Source organism: Pollachius pollachius, assembly GCF_949987615.1.
Source record: "Pollachius pollachius genome assembly, chromosome: 5".
Lineage (NCBI taxonomy): Eukaryota > Metazoa > Chordata > Actinopteri > Gadiformes > Gadidae > Pollachius > Pollachius pollachius.
Genome location: NC_136938.1, coordinates 6,421,068 through 6,441,872, shown reverse-complemented (window position 1 = coordinate 6,441,872; position 20,805 = coordinate 6,421,068). Strand labels below are relative to the sequence as shown.

General features: G+C 44.1%; 1 protein-coding gene across 1 annotated transcript in view; it reads left to right on the top strand.

The window, feature by feature from the left end:
* insyn1 (inhibitory synaptic factor 1) overlaps positions 1-18,684 on the top strand; it is a gene marked incomplete at both ends in the record, with an annotated part of 36,148 nt that extends 17,464 nt beyond the window's left edge. The window contains one exon of the mRNA XM_079737213.1: positions 17,887-18,684. Coding sequence (XP_079593339.1) covers positions 17,887-18,684 — 798 coding nt within the window. The remainder of the gene's footprint in view (positions 1-17,886) is intronic.
* Between the last annotated feature and the right edge of the window lie 2,121 nt (positions 18,685-20,805).

Below are 20,805 nucleotides of genomic sequence, written 5' to 3'. Positions count from 1 at the left end.
CCTGACTCTTTAAAGCAAAGCCATCCAGTGTAAGGTCAAGGGTCAAGGGCCAGAGATGCTGGAGAAGTGGTTCAGCCTGAACTGCGACTGGTGGGGCAATGGACAGAGGCAAGAGAGACAGGGGTTCAGATATCAAGGGGGGGTTCGTGCAGAGAGGGTTTGATATAGGGTCAGGAGAAGAAGCAGCAGAAGCCAGAGGAGAGAGGGGGCGGTGTCACAACTCATCCCCAGAGATAACTGTGTGCTGTGGGGGGGAAGAATGCAGACCATGTCCATGGCATAGACCGTAAACAATATGGCTGTAGCGGTAGCACAGTCCCTGACGTCACCTATTGGTTTACAATGTGTCAACATTTGAGGCTTTAGATTTTACGCTTATTGAGGGTGGGAATTGAATGTCTCATCTTAATTCCTCAATATGTTTTATTGAGCCTACATTTTCAAAATGCATAATATGGAGATGAACTAGCCACTGGGACCCTATTATTATTTTTTATTGGCTTTGTATTACGTGAAGGAAATACATTTTTGGTAACACTTTATAATAAGGTGCCATAACAAATAGCAAACTATTCATTACCTAACCCTTTGTTAATAAATCGTAAATCGTTTTTTCATCATTAATTAAATATTAGTTGTTTGCATAACCCTAACCCATCCCTAACACATGGCCCTAACCCTAACACACGGCCCTAACCCTAACCCTAACCCACGGCCCTAACCCTAACCATAACCCACGGCCCTAACACACGACCCTAACCCTAACCAGCGACACTGTGGTCAGCGAAAAAAAAACGATTAACTTGTGCCAAATAGATATTTTAGCAACAATTAACAAATATTAACGAAGGGTTAGGTAATGGTTAGTTTGCTATTTATTATGGCTCCTTATTATAAAGTGTTACCATATTTTTTTTCTATTGACCTAAAGTGGTCCCAGGCCGTTCAGCATCCATCCATCACCGTGAAACAGCTCCAGGTCGTTAGAGGGACCACCAGTTCGTCTCTCCTCCCAGGGCTTGGTGAACAGGCGGTCATGGCTGCCGCTCGGTCCCATGTAGGATGCCAGCTACACCGCCTCGCAGATGTCTTCTCTCCATCGGGGGCTAGTGGGATTTTAATTGCATTCGTGTTCTGAGGGAGGACGGTGGCGGAGGTGGACGGGTGGGGCGGGGAGGAGGAAGATTGGATTGCATTTCCATTTTGGTCATGACTGCCTGGGCTCTCCGGGTTCACAGATCAGAGAGCGGGGAAAACACAACGGGCTGGAGGCTAAACAACCTTGGGGGAGGCACACCTGCGGTCGTTAAGGCATCATGTCTTTAACTCGGAGCCGCCGCCGCCGCGGTGGCGTGGAGCGCATCATCAAAAAACGTGGTATCATCAGAAAACCGCGAATGCATGAATATAAATGATTGTGTCTTTTCTTTTTATTACATTAATAACCTGGTAGCGCACACACACACACACACACACACACACACACACACACCTGCTGACACACACACTTCACTGAATCTTGACGATTCTGCGGAATGCGCCAACATCTGCATAATACAACAAAACTAATTTGCCGTTTCCCCACTGTTCTTGAGACCCGCGAAGAGGAACATGCTCATCGCTCTCCTCGTGAACACAGCATAATCATCCAGGATTTATGCTTCCAGCTTGTATCAAATTAATTGTGCATGGACTGTGAAGGGTCGAGAGAATATCTCATAGAAATGGATTTCACCTTGTCATCACACAATCACATGGACTAAAAATACCCCTCTCATTTTCCCAGGAAAGAGTGCACTGCCACTAGATACATGGCTCATTTACAATCTATTGCATGTGATCACTAATTCACGTGTGGCAGTGTTAAATGATATGATCAGCATTGTAATTACTAGCAGTAATTACTACTATTCATAAAATGCAGAGTAGTAGACATAGTCGTAGTAGTGGTAGTAAAATAGTAGTAGTGGTAGTAAATTAGTAGTAGAAGTAGCAATAGTGGCTTTAGTACTTCTTTTATTAGAAATACTATTTTTTGTTATGACTTGCTTTTTGTTGTTGGGCTGTTGAGTTTCTTATGGGTTACCTATCGATTTCTGAGGATAACATACTTTATATACATCAACGGTTGGGCTGTTGCATTCATCATGTTGTGAAGGGTGTCAGGACAATGACAGATGGCATTGTTTGGGCGTGAACATGGTACTGATGGTTCAGTCATATCCAATCCAATCGACTACATAGCCAGGGACAGACTTAACCTATTGGCACATAGAAATGTAATCATTTCAAAAGACTCACCACCATTTAGTTTTATTTAATAAGCATGTTCCTATAATTGATATGTGTTTTTTCTTCCAGCGTTTACGCCATCTTATATACTTTGGTACATCGAGCATAAAGGCCATGTCCTCAATGAGATTGGACCAGAAAACCATCTCAAAAGCACTACTTTTACACAGTTGATAATATGTCATGTTTTCATACTCTACATAGCAGAGTTCCCTAGCAAGGCCTTGACAAAGTAGCTTGGTAGAAAAACCAGAAGCGGTGTTTGGAGGGAGGGAAGTTTCTTCGATCAGTACCAATTAGAGGGTTCCGTGCAAAAGATTGTTGGTGCAGTTTCTTTGTGGAGGACGACAGGGGATGCAGGGAACAGACTGGTGCACAAGTCACAAGCATACCTCCCATTGATTACCCTGGTAGATATTTACATTGTTGAGGAAAGTACAACACTTAAACTTGAGCAAGAAAAGAGATCAGGAAAGCAACGATTTAACTTTTTATTTGGAACTTTAAGAAAGAAGTACAAAAGCCAAGCTGGTCTCCAGAACACCTGCTTTTCCAGCTTCAGCAAACTGTTTTTATTGTCTTGCTCAGATTTTTTTGTATTTATTGCCTCGCTCTATGATTCCTCCCATCAGCTCCGAGCCAGGGTTATATCAAACAATGCCCATACATGGCTTCAACATCAACCAACAAGTTTTTTCCCTACTGTTCATGGTCTTCAAGCACAACTTGGTTTTCCACGTATTGGAGGGAAACTTTTCATGCAGTTTCCCTCATTATTTAACCTTGCCTTCCTAATCCATTCCTTGCCAACACTTTTAATCATGAAGTTGTCTTGAGCTCATCAGAAGAATTCTATTGTTCAAGGAATATGAGTTAATACTGGTGGCATAAAACATCGGATGATCTTTTTAAGAAGCCAAAAGTCCCAAAGACTCTTTGTGTTTTTCCACAAAGACGTGGGTATGGCAAGTAAGATCAGGTCAGCTGTGGGTTGGAGATATCTCAAAGAGAAACACGCTGGAAGTGGTCATCCAAGCTTCCTGGGTAAGATGGTATTGGCAGGCGATGCAATGACTGTTGTCAGTAGCGCAGAGCTCATGTTTTTTTAACGCTTTGCATAACCACACTGGCAAAGCTATGCGCTGTCTTTAAAGAGAAACCAGACTGCAAGCCCCTGGCCTCCTGCAGCAGGGTGTCTGGTCTTTAGCAGGGTTCCCTGCTTCTACAGCATCACAACTGGATGTGCGCATAGGCTAAAGTCACATATATATCGAGGTCGGCACATACACACACGTGCGTGGATAGCACCTAGAAGCCAAAGACAAAGACGTATGGAGGGAAGCGGGGAAGAGCCGGCTTGGCAGGGGCGCTATAATGAGAATAATGACCATGTCAACATGAAAAGATGGATGGCATAGAGAGAAAGGAGCAGAGGAATAGAGGAAAGGAGCCTCATCCACGAGCGGGCAAAAGGGAGTGGTTGACGGCAAAGCCTGTAAATCCATTTGGTTCTTCAGACATGGAGGAAGAATGGAACTGACAACGGCTTGCGGGGCCTGGCGGTCCATAGAGTGGAGACCAGAAGGAAGGAGGGAAGGAGGGAGGGAGGGAGGGAGGGAGAGAGAGAGAGAGCGAGAGGGAGAGAGAGAGATGAGGCAAAATAAATAATGTGTCACCAAGCGGGAGGAGGGGGAAGCCGAGGCAGGAGCTGTCAGAACTCTGCTGCTGTGTGTAGATTAAATCTGTGGCTATTTAAAGAGGGAAAGCACGCCAGAGCCCCCTACCCCGGCAGACACCACCACCGTCCACACCCCTTCCTGCCCCCTTCGCTGTGACATCACCGGCAGTCATCACCTCACTGAGACAGAGGGGGTGACGGAGGGGGGAGGGCGGGGGGAGAGATGAGAGTTGGGGAGGTGTATGACTAACCGAGCTAAACGGTTCTCGCCGCGCACTCACTGATGTCATGTATATTTTGTACGAGCGTTGCATAAAACCCAAGGTCAGATATACGGGACTTTTGCCTTGTGACTCAGAGCAGGAGGCGGTCATTGAACAGTGGAAGTATAGAGCAGCGAATGATTCACACATTGGAGGATTTCTATTTTGTTAGCTTGTTTTTAAATATCTTCAGCTGCCAGGTCGGACGAACAGGATCACCACTGGCTTCGTTTGGACGGCGTATCAGGACTGTTTTCCTTTCACAGACTGTGCCTTAATCTGGCAGACCCTGACATCGTTATGCGATGGAGACTTGTGTTTGCTGTGCATCACTCAGGAGATGAGTAATGTATGTGCAACATTGTGGTTTGGTACACACACACTTTGCGCACACATTGTTTGTTGACAAGGAAATGTTTCAGTGTGTGTGTGTGTGTGTGTGTGTGTGTGTGCATGGGTGTGCGTTTGGTGACGGACTAGGTCGATGGCTGTCGGCAGAGCCCCGCCATGCAGTCACATGGCGGGTATTGTTGTTCCCCATCCTTTACGTGACCCCCAGGCTGATGGCGCAGGCATCATTGCGTCCTGCTCTGCCAGCAGAACTGCAAGGCCTTCACCCCCCCCCCCCCCCCCCCCCCCACCCACCTCCTCATACACCCCCTCTCTCACTTTCTCTGTCACTCCATCTCCTCCTCCCCTTCAGTCCACGGCAGTCGAACTCGCCGCGCGACGGACTCATTTGGACCCACTCAGTTATCTCTCTGTTCAGCCCTAAGAATCCTTCACGGCTTTTGTTGCCATCAATCAAAAACCGGGGTGCCAAGGAGACAGAGACACTGAGGGGTGTCAAAACACTGTCCGAACCAAGAGGCTCAACCATGTAGGGTTTTGGCTCCACATTTACACATACACATACGATTCTATGTTTATTTAATGTGGACGTTTTTCAAATGTTTTCCTGAAGCCGGTGTGTGGAATGGTGTGTGAAAGAGCAGGGCTTGCATCAGTGGGTGCTCACAGAATGACAGTTATTGCATCATCAAGCCTGAGAGAAAAAAAAACCAAGCAGCAACTAGGATTGGAGGAGGCGTTTTCCCTTGCAGGTTGCGAACAGGGGGGTTAGGCTCCTCTGGAAATTGTAGGCAAGGACAAATAAACTAGAGGGGCTCATCTTATAAACACTTCATGAATGTTTTCCAGCAAATGGCCCTAGCCAGCTTCCCTACTTAACGTTCTACCCGCTAATTGGATGCTTGGTTTGACCTCACACTAGTTTGATTTCAATGTCAATGTTTGAATAACGAATAGACGTGGGACTACAATATCCTCCTTCCTGTAAGCCTTTCTAGTTTTGTCAAAGTCATTGGAGAGTCCCAGCAGAGATCCACAAGCAGCCATCTGTTTTCAATGCAAAGATTCATAAAATGTCCATTTTGTTATGTACTGTTGAAATTGTACTCTTATCTTCCCCAAGTAACATCCTCTATTGCTCCAGAAAAGACAAATACACAGAATGTATGGAAGCGAATTGCAGCAAGACTTTCTCAAAGAATTTGGTGTATTGATTCCATGCCCTGACATATATTCTGTCAAATCCGACTTTACCACAAAAAACTCAAAGATAATCAATGCTTTAAAAAAGATGCATACAAATGTAAGTACCCTCTGAGAATGTTGCATTGTGGCACAGCTGTGTTGGATTGATTGTGTGTTCACCAGTCTGTCAGCAGGACTGTCAGTCGGTCACTCAGCCAGTCAGTCAGTCTGCTTGACTTGACACTCAGTGGTGTGAAAGTATATAAAAAATGCAAGGATGAACTCTTCTGGACATTACTATCCTCACCTTTTATATATATATATAGTGTATAAAAATATCGACTAGATTGTTCTAGCTAGACCCAGTAGCATATGACCGCACAGTACACTCAATAATGGATATTTTGACATCTATCCAACATTTATATTTATAGTATTATGGAGACTACTTGTTTCTTTGTCCTGAGGTTTTCATGTGAACTACAGGACATCGTATTCTGTTCACACAATGCTGATTCTATCACGACTAGAGTGGGCTCATTTAATCTCCTGAATTACTTGTTGACAAAGTTCAGTCCATCCTATGGGATGGACTGAACCCTCTCCGTTTTCTAATCCCAGGCCATACATATAAAGTGCAGATTTCAAATTGCAGTGGATAGGTAGTATACACGATGTCCGTAGTGAATTGGATTTGTATATTGGTGTTATATTTTAGGATAACCTTCAGAAAAGTGATGTGGGATGCAGATTGACTTCCCAGCCAGATTGATTTACATGGTGGCTTCAGGGGATACTGTGCTTTCGTGGTCACAAATTGATAGGTTTTTACATTATATTTGTGTTATGCTTTCATAAAAGGATGATCTCGCCAAACCGTTATGCAAAATGATTGGTTAGGATTTACATACAAGCCATGCATGCTCCACTCACCCTTAACGAAGACATATTTGCACTATGTATGTATGTATTTATGCATAAGGCCTGAGCGATTAACCAAATTTGATTTTTTCAATTACGATTTTGACTTCCAAGTATTATGAAAACAACATTACAGATGAAACGATTATTGTGCTGCATCATAAAGGGAACAATATATATCCTTGACAGAGTTTAAAATGGGTGCTCCGGTCCAAACTCACACTATCGGAGAGAGCTGTCTCCGCCCCCTCCTCGCCAGACTTGAAGCTTACGTGGGTTGCCAGGTTGAGCAGAGCACAACATTATATTTGAGACAAACGCTATTATTCTATTTTGACAATGTCAAGCGACGGCGCGTCCCACACTGTAAGTCGATCAGCTCGTGTTTTAGTTTCAATGTATTCATTGTTTTCAAATTATGCCAGCTCATGTGGCATCAGCCACGACATCCCTCCAGGCTCTAAGCTGTCTCCGTGTTTCAAAACGCAGGTAGAATCTAGTGCAATCTCAGTTGATCCAGTTTGTTTGCCTGCTTCCATGGCTGCAGCATGATGTGTTTGTGTGCCAATTTGTTTCATATCTGGCAACCGGGGCTACTCTGAGAATAGTGAGTCATAACACAGAGGCCAAAACAAAAACAAACGTTGTGACCCGGAACGGAAATTTCAAAGGAGAACATACTGGCCGTACCATTGTTGTTTGAGAAGCCAATGTTCCTACATACATCACGCTTCCAAGAAAATACCCCTGTTATATGCATTAGGGTTGTTTATGTATGTATGTATGTATGTGCTGTATGTATGTGCTGTATGTATGTGCTGTATGTATGCCTGTATGCCTGTGTGTGTGTGTGTGTGTGTGTGTGTGTGCGTGCGTGCGTGTGTGTTTGTGTGTGTATGTGTGTGTATGCCTGTGTGTGTGTGTGCGTGTGTCTGTGTGTGTGTGCGTGTTTGTGTGTGTATGCATGTGTGTATGCCTGCGTTAGTATTTGAGTATTAATACTGTATGTGACACGTGGATATGTATGGATGCATATGGATGGACAGCCCTCCTTTCATCCGTCTCGGTGGCTCGGTTTGTCCAACGGGATCCTCTGGCTTGGAGGGGCTGGCGGTGAGAGGACCGCTTCTCACCCACATCACACCCTCCCCCATGCCAACTCTGTAGCCTATAATTACCACGAGAAACCTGCGAGAGACAATCATAATTGGTGCGAGGGAAAATAGCAGGGCAGCGCACACTGCTGTACACGCAGTGCCCTAGCTTTCGATAAACACACAAGGATTCCCCATAGCTCCCAGGAAGGCTTCGAGCGATCAATACGTTTCAGAGCTTATGTATTTCCAATACCTCATGAATGGAGGTGATGCATCGACTTATTGTTTTCACAACGTCACCATGGGGGGGTAGGGGTTTGCATGATGCTAAACATGTAACCATAGGAAAGTGTTAGGGCTGGCCTTTAGAGATTTAGCATTCAAGGCTGCCTTCTGCTTTAATGTGGTGGGGCATCAAAGGTGCGTTTGTTGTAGAAGGGGCTAAACCTTGGTTTTGAAATACAGCACAGCGCACATCAGACTCCAAACTCTCCGGCGGACATTCGTTTTTGTTACCTCATTCACAATATTCAAGTAGTGCCCTCATGACGAATGCTTGATCAATAAGAGCCTAGCTTGAATCAGAATGCAGCCCATTGCCCTACAGGGATTAGACGCTTATTGAGTTATTGATACTCATGGTCAGACGCCCAAGGAGTTGACAACCGAAAGAAAAACTATAGAAATATATGTCCAGTCCACCTGTGAAGATATCACCGAGATATATGTTAAGATCTTAAGAGGACCAACTCAACGCACACACGCAGACGGACGCAGACACACACACACACACACACACACACACACCTACACACCTACACACACACACCCACCCCCCCCCCCTCCACACACACACACACACACACCCACACCCACACCCACACACACACACACAGCTTTCCGCTGAGGAATACTATGAATATGACCTGAATGGCCAATGCATGCCCCTCTTAACAACATCAGTCACAACTAAAAGGAGAACCGACCGACCACTCCTTATGCGCTCTGGACAACAACATGCGGGTAACAAGCACAGCAGAACGCACCGCAACAGAAAGGGCCGGGCTAGCGAGTGAATACGTCACACCAGCAGGTATGCAGGTCTGCCAGATGGTGGCCTCACGGGGGAAACGTCTGCTTGGGATTTTGTTTGCAAATTGGGCTCCGTCAAAAAAGTCAGCGGCTTCTAGCGGCCCCGACGTCTGACTGCCGTTCTCAAAGCCGCACTTTAGGAAGCGCCGTATCTATAATAAAGTCGCGGGCTGGAAGACGTCCCGTTGCTTGGCGGCAGCGGCGGCGGGGAGAGAGAGGGAGAGAGAGAGAGAGAGAGAGAGAGAGAGAGAGAGAGAGAGAGAGAGTGACAAGCTGTGACAGGTGTGTCAGTCCACAGCCGACCGCTCCACACATTGTCACTGATAGAAAACGCGGAGAGCCCGGTGGAAGCAATGACAAATAGTTTTGCAATATAGAAGTAAGGATAACAGCGCAATGCCAATATCAGCAGGCTCTATTGTGGCACTGAAAGAGCGGTGCGCGCTGGAATCCTGAGCCCCTCAACTTTCCGTTTAGGAGCGCGCGTTGCTATATTGGTTATTTTCTCTTCAAAGGCTTGACGCTCCCACTACTGTTCCCCCCCCCCCCCCCCCCCACCCATTTCCCAGCTTCCTTCCATCTTGTCTTTTTGAAACGGCAGCAGAGATTTATCACCCGGGTTCAAATAACCGCCTCGTCTGAAGTGCACCTAGAGGTGACAGTAGGTTACGAAGAAGAGAGACATCTAACACAAATACTGCGTTATTTGGATGACGCTACCAGTGTGCCGAGCAAGCTAAAGTTTTGTTGTGATATCAGTTCTAGATTAACATTCATCAGTTTAACTGATTACAAATATTTGCAGGAGACACTTGGAGTCCCCCCAAAAAATCTTTTGTTGAGAGATATTCAGAAGGAATTGTATTTTTATTGTAAACGTAGTGGCTCCACGTTTCAGGTCTTACAGGAGATGGTATGGCTGACTGCTGTGGAGTGCAGCTGAGAGCCTTGTGTGCAGAACATTGATTAAAACACAAGAAGGGGGTTCTTCACGTTGAACCAGATAAGATTGCAGACACTGGGTCTAACATAATTGACTTTGGCGCGGTCTTTGTGAACGAGAGTTTAAAGTCTTTACCATACGTACACATTTTGATAGGTTTAATGAGTGCGGGAGGCTACACCATGCGTCTTATCGTTATAAATTAAGATATAAAACAAAAACTGTTATTCATTAAGATGAGGGACGCCATTGGTGGTAATATATTCTTTGCTTCTTTTGATCTAGCATGCGGTGAGTTATTATAAATGTGATATTTTCTCTTTAGAGCAGTTGCCTATATGTTAAAATCTGTCATGATTTTTCAGAAGAGTTTGTATGACTTTTCCATTTAATTCAGTATTTAGATACATCCGTGCCCCAGCCTGATAAATATTTAACTAAGACACTAATTGTTTCAGGACAATGTCAACAGCTGTAGAGCTTGAGAGGGTTGACCCTATCCTTCAAATCCCTCATAAGTGATTGGAAAACAACAAGCGCGTAACACCGGCTCTCACTCATCGCAAATGACCGTGGATGTTTTGTTGGGTTAAACCCTCCTCTAAAAGCTTGTTAGAAAATAAATAGCCTAGTCTCTAAGCAAGCGAACTGCAGATATACACTAGGGTAATGTATGATAGGATTTGGTGCAAGGAAAGCACACTCCTACATAAGCAGTAAACCTTCCTGCTATACAAGTTGATGGTCGCGCATTAGTAGTGCTGCCCCGTGCTTTGGCCAAGCACTTTCAGTCTTGACCCCATGTTCAGCTACAACAAAATACCGGAAAGTATCCTGAAGTACACTTATTATACTTGCAGTGGGGGCCGTAATGATATATTAAGTGTCAGTCGCAGGAAATGTGTTTTCGGTTTTGAGGTGTGTGGGTTCTTTGCCGCTCTATATGTTGTTTTCAGGATTACCGTGTACAGGTTTGGACAAGTGACAAGTGTTGGCAGTAACAACACTCGTCACAACAGCTTTCAGATTATCACACCTCCCGGATCTTGACTGAGACTATTAAAATAGCCTAAAATAGTGAATACAACTTCTTGTTAACAGTGATAACAAGAAGTTGTGTTGTGTTAACCACACAAATCATTGAATGAAGAGACGCTAGCAAACAAATGCCAGACGAACACTTATTTGAAATTGATAAATGTCGACAGGGGTCTTTAACTCTCTATGACTTTGTTTGTGCAGATGTGTGACAGTTGCCTGATACATACTGACATTACAGCAATATTGAAAGGAAATTGTGTATTTAAGACAATACAATTTTGCAGAGCAACTGCTCGCAATACACAACTTGTGCTGAGATCAGACACCACAGTACCTTTGTTGTTTATTCAATATTGTTCCTGATTAATACGTTGACTTGGTGATTCTATGCTCACTGCTTTAGCTTTGTCTTAGAGAGGGACTGTCATTTATGACTGCTGGATTGGACTGAGCCTCCTCTTGCAGAACTTCTTCTACTTCCAGAGAGATTGCAAAGGCTCAAGACCTTTTTCAACACACAGAGACTCAATGGAGGGGAACCTCAATAAATGGCCCATGTACAGGGCTTGTAGTTCAGTGGGCCTCACCCCAAGACACTATACTGTAGCTGCCTGTAAAAGCCAACCTCCCTCTCTGGCTTGTTCACCAAGTGTAACGCACAACCTGGTTTTAATTATCGTCAAAGCCTTGCAATAAACTCACTAGTTGCCAAACAGCAGGTGGGATGAGCTGGCCAGAGTAATAGCTTAAATTAAGCAACGTAGGGCTATACTGAAGGTGTTAGTATATATAAGTGGTCAGTTTTCCTTTGCCTCGAGGGAAAGGGTTGACCTCTTACCATCGTTCCCGGGGATAAATGGCGCCCATTAAAGCCCTGAAGTTGGTAATGGCGCTTTTGATTAGGGGGTTGGTCCTGTGCGGTCCGACCCTTGCTCTCTACCATCTCCATAAACATGAGTGACTCCGGAAAGATGAAAAAGCTGGAGGCATGTGTGTGAAGAAGTCTTGGGCTCACAGCCCCGTTTCGTGACAGGATAATTACAGCAGCGATGCGTCCTGAGGACCCTTCAAAGACCCCTTACTTCCTCTTGAAGACCACAAGCGTCACATCTCACCAATCAGGATGGCCAGGCCAAAATCAGGTCCTCGTGGCTTCATTGCCATGTTTTTCCTCCCTCTCACACGCAAACAAACACACACTGTTGGGCGGCAGTGGCTCAGGAGGTGGAGCTGGTTCACTGTCGAGCTGCCCCTGACCAAGACACCTAACGCTTATTAATCCCAATGAGCTGGCTGTTGCCGTGAATGGTTGATACTGATGTCGGTCTGCGGATGTATGCATGAATGGGTGAATGAATGTATGCTTTGAGTGGTTACAAAGGCACTATATAAAAGTACTCTATTTACCATTGACACACTCACCCACCCACTATTAACCAGCTGGACGATAACTGATTTAATATAACCAACAACTCAAGCGACCGTCATTTTTGTGCTCGAAATAGTGGCACTGTAGAAGTAGACTGCAGTATCAGTGACGGGTAGTTTTTAAAGGCTAATGTAGACAGCACAAACGACTGGTATCAAACCAAGATTATTGGTGTGGACTCAACAGGAGTGTGGCTTTATACGGCTTCACATGCTCCCCAGGCGCACAGTTCCCCAGGTGTTCTGCTTTCTCCACCTCAGAGAAAAAAAGGTAAGGGCACTTACCGTTGTGCCCCGGTAAAAAGCCTTCCTGCTCATCGACCCAACGTGCGCTAAATAAGGCGTTGGTAAATAAAGGGTGGCTTGATGGGGAACACTGCTGCCTCCTGGCGAAATATGGGGTTTAACTCTTTGCTTTTGGTTTGAGGAGACATGCAAGTTGTACCCGTGTGGTAGTGGGTTGCTTTCTAGTCCGCCAGCCCTCAAACTCATGCGTCTTAGGGGACACAACAGGGGGTTCCGGTTTGTTTGCTGTGTAAAACAATCTAAAACACATTGGGAGGCTGAGGGCTAGCCATTCCACCTCATCAGTTTGTCTGACAAGTCCGGAGAATGCACCTTTGATAAAGGGACATGCATAAACATTGTGCAGCTATTTACACCTACATTACGGAGAACGCTATTGATTTTGAAAGAAGGAGCCATCTGTAGTTTTTTTTTGTGCACGTATCCTGAAGTGACTTCAGTTAAATGCTTGCCACCGCCGCCGCCGGGAGTGATGAAGTGGTACCAAACTAAACGGGAGCGAACATTTGAATTCAACCCCTGTTAGGGAGTAGAGCTCAATTGGGTGCGAACAGGAGAGGGCGGCGAAGATGGGGAGAAAGCTGCAGGAACTAAAAGCATTAAAACAATATTTGCAAACATTTTATCTTACAGCCAGCATGCCAGATTGGATAATTGCAGAAACATTTTCCTAACTCGCATGAAGTGCTTGCAGCAAGTTAAACGCTTGCACAGGAGCAGGCTCACAATTAATTGTAACGTTGAGAAATGCATACAGTTTAATTTATTCCTAAACATTTATTTGTATGGGTCCATTGATCCATATGGGAAATAAATTATTTCCTAACGCTGGAGGCTTGGTAATTAGTAGCCTATTTTTTTTTTTGCTTCCCTCGTTTACTTATACAGTGATTATAGAAATAATAGTAGGATAGGGATAGATAGAGAATGGCAATTTTAAGACAATGTACTCATCCATTCTGTTTCTATCAATCCCAAAATATCCCTAAGTTTACAGTTTAAAAAACTAGATGAGACCAGAAAGCAAGTACTCCCCTCTCTTTAAATGACTCCTTCTGCATCTGATCATTGTGGCAGAGATAATTGATCAATAGGTCCAATATTCCTATTGTGCTTGGAAAGCCTCCATTTTCTGTGCATCGTGCGAAATGAAACCAGGGACCAGTCTGTTCACATCGAAACACATCTGTTCCAACATCGGTGGAGTAATGTTGGACACAGATGGTGAACTTCTCAGACAAATCCTAGAATGCTTCAGACTGTCTCGGTTTCTTGTGTTGAATCGATTTTTGCAACGTGCATTACATATCACAATTGGAGCTCCACTATTATTGTCGATGGTCATTTCTAATGAACGTCGACGCAAGCACCGGCGGCATCTTCAGAGGAATACAGGCAGGCATTCACTTGTGATGAGTTAAGCGTGGTTCTAGGTAGAAGGGAATATAAGTGAGAGGGGGGTCTTGTAATGGATGTGGACAGCACCCAGATCACTACTGTGGCAAAGAGGAGACTGTTCAAAGAGTTTTTTCCATTTTTTTTTTTTTTACATTATCGACCATCACTCAGTGTTAGATTACGTTCAGTCTGTCTTTCCCATCACTGTACAATTCGGTCACTGTCAGGGCCCCCCAAGTGTCCTTCATTCACTCCAGCCCTCAATTACCCAGAGCGATCATAAAAGACAGGTGATGAGGTGCAGCAACGGACCCAGGCAGGAGGCTGCATGGAAGTCTTTCTTGTTAAGGCCCCCACAACGAGCCTCGGAATCCCTCGATCCTGCTGACCCGCTGCTGTAAATGTTACACTTATGATAGCTGATGGATAGGGTGGTGGAGACAAAACCATCATGTGTGTCTTTTATCACTGACGCACAGCCATAAAGAAGGACAGATTATATGGAGTAGGATCATGGGCACATGGAACGGTTTGCTAGCTTCTGTCAAAGCAGCCTTTTTGTTCAAGGAAAAAAAAACAAGTGTTTAGAAATGCTGCATGGATTGCACCAGATGTTCCCGCTGTATTCTATAGCTTCCTGCCATTGAACACTGCATGTTTGGGATCATTAAAAGCTTCTAGGCGGTGAGGCTTTGATTGGTGGGCGTTGTTTGCACAACTGGGCATCTCTTGTGCAAGCAAGGATACGAGGAAAATACATGCTGTTGCGGCAGAAATAAAAAGCAGTCTCTGTTGGAGGCAGGAAATGAAAGGAAGCATAATATGATATTCAAGTTCTAAAGTAGAGAGATGTGTTGATGGTGCGAAAAAGTATAATGTATAGAGAATGTGCAGTGGTTTTTGAGTTTTGTACGTTTTGTCTTTTATCTTGTAGTGGTGCCATCTTTCTTGGGAAAGGTCCAAGGCTAAATGATCATAATCAATGCACCAACCACTGATAAGCAAGTGAATTGCCGATGATGTCCGGACATAGGTGTTTGCATTTACTTTATATACTCAAATGCAGGACTATAGATTGGTTTCAAAGGTATAAATATTTTCTTTATGCAGAAGCATTCTCACTCCCATAAGAAAAATTAAACAGACCTTGCAGTCTTTGTTTTACCCGGGCCTTGTTGCAGACATTAATTCCAATAAAACCTAGCAGATAAAATTTTTGTGCTAATCTCATAATTATTCTGAATGTTCAATTTGAGCATATTCTTTACTAATTTTGATGTTTCTATATTAAACAAGGCGAGTCCCCTTGGTAATGTGATTGTGTTCATCCAGCCCCTGCAACAATCTGCTTACACAATCATTCACTTTTATAGCACAATCGTCACATGTTCTCCTCTGGGAAACCAAAGTCACAGATTATTGTTCAGTGTTGCTGCATTGGACCCATCTGTGACCTCAAAAGACTGGGTACAGATTTCGTTCACGGTGAAACAACGAATAAACAGAAAAAAAGGGTTGCTGGTACGTCCGTCAGGTGTGAAAGGTCTGTCATATCTTACCGATTACTGTCTATGAGCACAAAAGGGATTTCTAATGACTAGTAAGGATCACTCTTATGATTGACTGTGGAGGTAATTTAACATTCAGATGATGCTGAGCAGGATGGAGCGGGACAGTTGCGTAGGGTTTTTGTCCTCAAACCGTATTATTGCTCCAATTAAATAAATAGACAAAGAATACTGGAAGAGGATCTATTGTCCTAGGTTCATCTAAATGATAGTGGATGTATTAGCTCAGCTGCGGAATGCATTTTGATAACACATTTGACAGATTATCCTTTGACAATTAAAAAAAACGAAACACATCTTTAAAGATACAGAAGCTGGTTAGTTCAACAAGATATATACCGGTATATTTTTTAATGACACTCATGAGTATGAAGCAAATCACATTGAAAACAACATTAGAAGCATTAGCAGATTAGAACACTCATTCAGCACTGGTCCCTTTCAACGGTGCCAATGAGCAAAAGCATAGCCTAGATAGTCTGTAGTTATACCGTACCAACACTGGCAGACCCCCAGAGCTCCTTGGCTGAGTGTGCCATGCAAGCACACGTTTCCAGGCACTGATCCATACAGACACACCATGCAGCCACCAGTATGGGGGAGGACTGAGGAAAACACATCAAATCTCGTATCTCTCTGATTGTAGATGGTTCAAGTTGACGCAAGACTTTTTGGTAGATCAGTTGACTGAACTAGACCAAGAGAACCAGTTTTGCTGAAAGCAAAATATACCAAAGGAGAATGAATTGTGTGATTGCGTTTTAATCTAGGTAAGGAGTAATCAAGGAGCCACTTCAAGATGTTCAAATTAGTCTGACTGCACCATAGGCCACGCTGGGCTATCAATAAACACAACAAGTGAGCCTCATTTAAATCATATTCTACTTATGAAGTCTAGGTTATAGGGCTGATAATCACACTCCTTAAATTGTGATGCAAAAGGAATACCAATCCCACTTCAGACACGAAGCCATAACACGAGTAAGGCTTCATTGTCATTGAATCGACTTTCAGAGGCTCAAGATCACGTTTCACAAATCTCTGGGTAGAACCTCACTTCGGTTGGCATTCAGCGGCAATTATGTTCCAATTCCACGTGTGTATGTTCTCGGAAAAACTTTCCCTGTTTCAAAACACTTGGCTTAATTGCAAAATGGCTGAAGGAAATGTATCATTTAGCGGGCAACAGGAAGCCTGAGTGTTTTCATTTTACAATGGATTGTTTTTGAGCCCAGAACACGCTGATTAAAGGTTCTAAAATGTCGAGTATTAGGGGTTGAATGTGATGTGTCCTCGGCTAGTAATCCACGGTGTGAGCGAAAGTGCTTTTTATTCACAAGCGGCACCGTGGCTGCTGATGCCTGAAGTATTGAGGTTAATTGAGACAACGGAAAAAAATTAAATCATTTCACAATAAACATTCATGCCGCACCGTACGGGAAAGTGCTCGCCAACTATGCACATGAAATTATTTTCAGACAGTATACTGACAAACAAATTATTCGGCAGTTCCGTGTGCGAGCGATTGTGAAGGGAAGACACCCATTTGTTTCTTTAATCTTTTTTTTATATCAAAATTGATCTGGACTACAGCATGGAGCAAGACAAATTAGTAGCTCGTAATCTTTCAAGCCCAGTGAATAACAGTTTGGCCATTTGAGTTGTTTACCAACACTTGGTGCTGTGGAATTCAATCAGTGTACTCTCCCTGCCTCAGTCAGATTGAGTGGGTGGCTAATCCTGCACTCGAAACGGAGGTTGTGAAGATAAGTGCACCCGCGTGTAAAAGTAATGTAATAAACTAAACTTTAGCCCAGTGCCAGCACAGGTCATTGCAGCCATTCTCACCTATTAAAAACTTGACCAGGCGCAACGATTACACGATTAATTGAGCCAACTAAAAAATTATCTTAATCGATTAATCATTTAAGTAATTTATCAAGCACAAATAATACAATTTGCTGCTTAAGGTTGCAGTTCAATTCAAAGATTTGGTATAGTTGTAATAGCTAATAGTAGTAATAGCTTTGTTTTTCTTGGCTGCAAACGCATTTAAGATATCACTTTGGACTCTGGTAACTTGAGATGGCATTTGCTATCATTTAGGACATTTGATTGATTATATGATTAACTGATAAAAAAAATGGTTTGATTAATCCGCTATTAAAATTCCCGTCAGCTGCAGCCTTCAATTTAAGGGAGGACAATACTTCCCTGATCAAGGCATCTGAAATGAAAATGCGACCCACTTGCATTGTACTAGAAGCTAATCATCCTCTCTCCCTCTCCCTCCCTCCCTCTCTCCCTCTCCCTCCCTCTCTAGGTGGTGGGTCAGATTGACAAGCTCACGTCAGACTTTGACTTCGACCAGGATCCCGATGACTGGACGGTGGCCACGGCCAGCAGTACGTCCAGCAGCGAGCGGGGGCTGGGCGAGGCCTTCCGGCCAGACCCCCTCAACCCCGACGTGCTGTCGGACAGCTGGGAGTTCTGCAGCTACCTGGAGGCCACGGCCGCCGCCGCCGCCACGCTCAGGCCGGGAGACCCCGCCCAGACCCAGACGCCCAGCAGCCCGCCACCGCCGCCCCCCGCCACCACTGCCTCGGCCTACTCGCAGATGAACGGGGGTCTGCCCATCCCCAACGGCCCCCGCATCATCACGCCGGACTCATCGAGCGAGGAGGCCAGTAGCTCCACCCACAGCCACAAGCCGCGAGAACGGGTGCGCTTCAGCGACAAGATCCTGTACCACGCGCTGTGCTGCGATGACGACGAGGATGACGAGGAGCAGGCGGAGGCGGCCGACGACGAAGAGGACAAGAGCGGCCGGGCGACGCCGGACAGCGACGTTGAGACGAGTCCCCTGGCCAGCTCGTGCGCTACCCCGAGGCGGTCTTACTCTGAGCATTCGCTCCACTATCCTCACTTCCTGGACCCTTCGTATGTCCCGTCCCCGGCCAAGGCGTCGACCGGCGCTCACACACTACCCAGGAAGGGTCTTTTGAATCCGGGCTGCCGTAAAAAACTGCTACGAAACAGCAGCACACAGACAGTGTCCGACAAGAGCACCCAAACTGTACTGCCCTATATTCCAACCAAACAGAAAACCAAGGACCACTGAGAAAAAGCATTACCATAGAACACGTGACGAGGACTGTGTACTATTTAATATTAAATACATAGATCATAGATTAATACGCAAATAAATTGATTACTAAATAAATAAATGATATATGGGAAATCACTTGACTACCTAAAGTCATTCCAAGGCTCAGGGAAAACTCGACAATATAAAGGCAGTGAAAGAGAAAAATGTATTGGAGGACCAAAAGGCTTGTGCCTATTATAATGTTGAAAAGATATGTTGAATGGATTCCCTATGTGTAATTATTTGCAAAATGTATTGAAATAACAAAGCAATCTTCTTCTTTTTCTAGGTCTGACGTTTAAAGTGTTCAAAAAAAATTGCAAGTGTGAAGAGGTTATTTCTCCTCCTGATACACTAGTATAAATTGAAGAAAAAAAAAACAATAATATAATGCTTGTTCCCTTAATGTGGATACAAAACTCTGCACATCCTTGTTCTCTGAATCTGTATAAACATTGTCTTTTTCATGTTCCAATTATTTCAAATGTCAAGGGGGACTGCTGCGTTCGCTGGGGGTACGTATCAAGATGCACATCATGTGATCGCTCCTCTCTTTGATGTCGGCCAAACCCAGTCAGAGTGCAGAAGTACAACACTGTTTACTTGCTCTTGACTTTTATAAATCATTTCAATAATTGATCTCTTCTCGGTCTACTGATCAAAACCTCGCACTAATGTCCGGTAAGTAGGAAGACGAATGAATACACATCTTAAAATATATATAAAATACAATATAATGACATACACTTTAAGTAAGAATACACTTTAATAATCAGCAATCCGCACACAAACCGGTCGAGACCGGTTGACATTTCTCCTCGCCTGGTTCTTTTTTTCCCATACGTACGCAATGTCCTTTGAGCCCCCCAGTATTGAACGGCGAGAAACAGCGCAAAGAAAGGTGTTTTTTTTTCTCTTGCTTTCAGTTTCTTAGCGGGGAATTCAGCTCGATAGGACGGTGTTTTATTCACAGGCTAACGCCAATAGCCGCTGTGATCAATACGGCAGAAGGAGGCGCCGTTGAGAGGTCTCCAAGCCCGGCCATGGAGGCCGTTCTCCCGCGGTCCGCGAACAAAAACCTCACAGTCAGACCAATTTACTTGAAAAAACAGAACAAAACTCATACAGAGGATGTGGCTCCGGAGCTGACATTTTCAAAATATGTTCCACATAGTTTGAGTAAATGGCAAACAGATAGTGTTCCCGTCCAGAGCCCTTTGCCAAGCAATAACATTTCCCGGGGTATGGCTTTTGTGGCTCAGTGCGTCCACCCCCGATGCCCTTCGTCACCTTTACCTTCCTCATCATCTATCCTGGTCCACGCGGAGATGATGTTAAAGGGCAACGCTTTTAGCGGACCACCCCATGCTAGGCTGTTGAATCCTCCTGTGTCCATGTTATTCCGCTAGAAACTAATTATTAAAAAAACAATATATTTTTTTATTCACTTTTTTGTATCACTATATTTATATATGTCGTATTTATTCCGGATTAATTAAGGATTTCGCTAAAATCTGCAATGCGGTAAGGCGCTAGTTTTTATAAAATTCTATTATGTTAACTGCCAGCAAATAACCTCGAAATTTCCCAAAACCCTTTGACATAGTGTGAGGTGGAAGTGTCTTTGAGCAAATAACAACACATCCTTGTTTTGGCTTTGTTTTTGTCAACAACTATCTTATCTTATTTAACAAATACTAAAACCAACCAAGCAGCATTTCACGGCTGATTTAGTTAATTATAGTTAATGATTTCAGATGTGTGCATAAGAGGTACTTGACATGGTAGAGTGGAAGCATATTAATCAAAGGTAATAAAAATAATACCTTGGTAGTCAAAACCATTTCATACAATTTAGTTCCAATCTGAAAAACAAAACAAAGATCAAAAAGCAGTTAGAGGTACGATTTATGACCGCAATTTCTTGCTGGGATTTTATCTTGGAACCTTCCTGCTAGTTGTAGAACGCTGGCTGTATGCTGTATATTTATGTTCCATTTTACAGGTATTGCTGCGCTTGTATTCAAGTGTTCATCTTTTACCAATGTTATGCCTTCAATTATGGTTCTATCAGGAATCAGTCATGTCATAGAT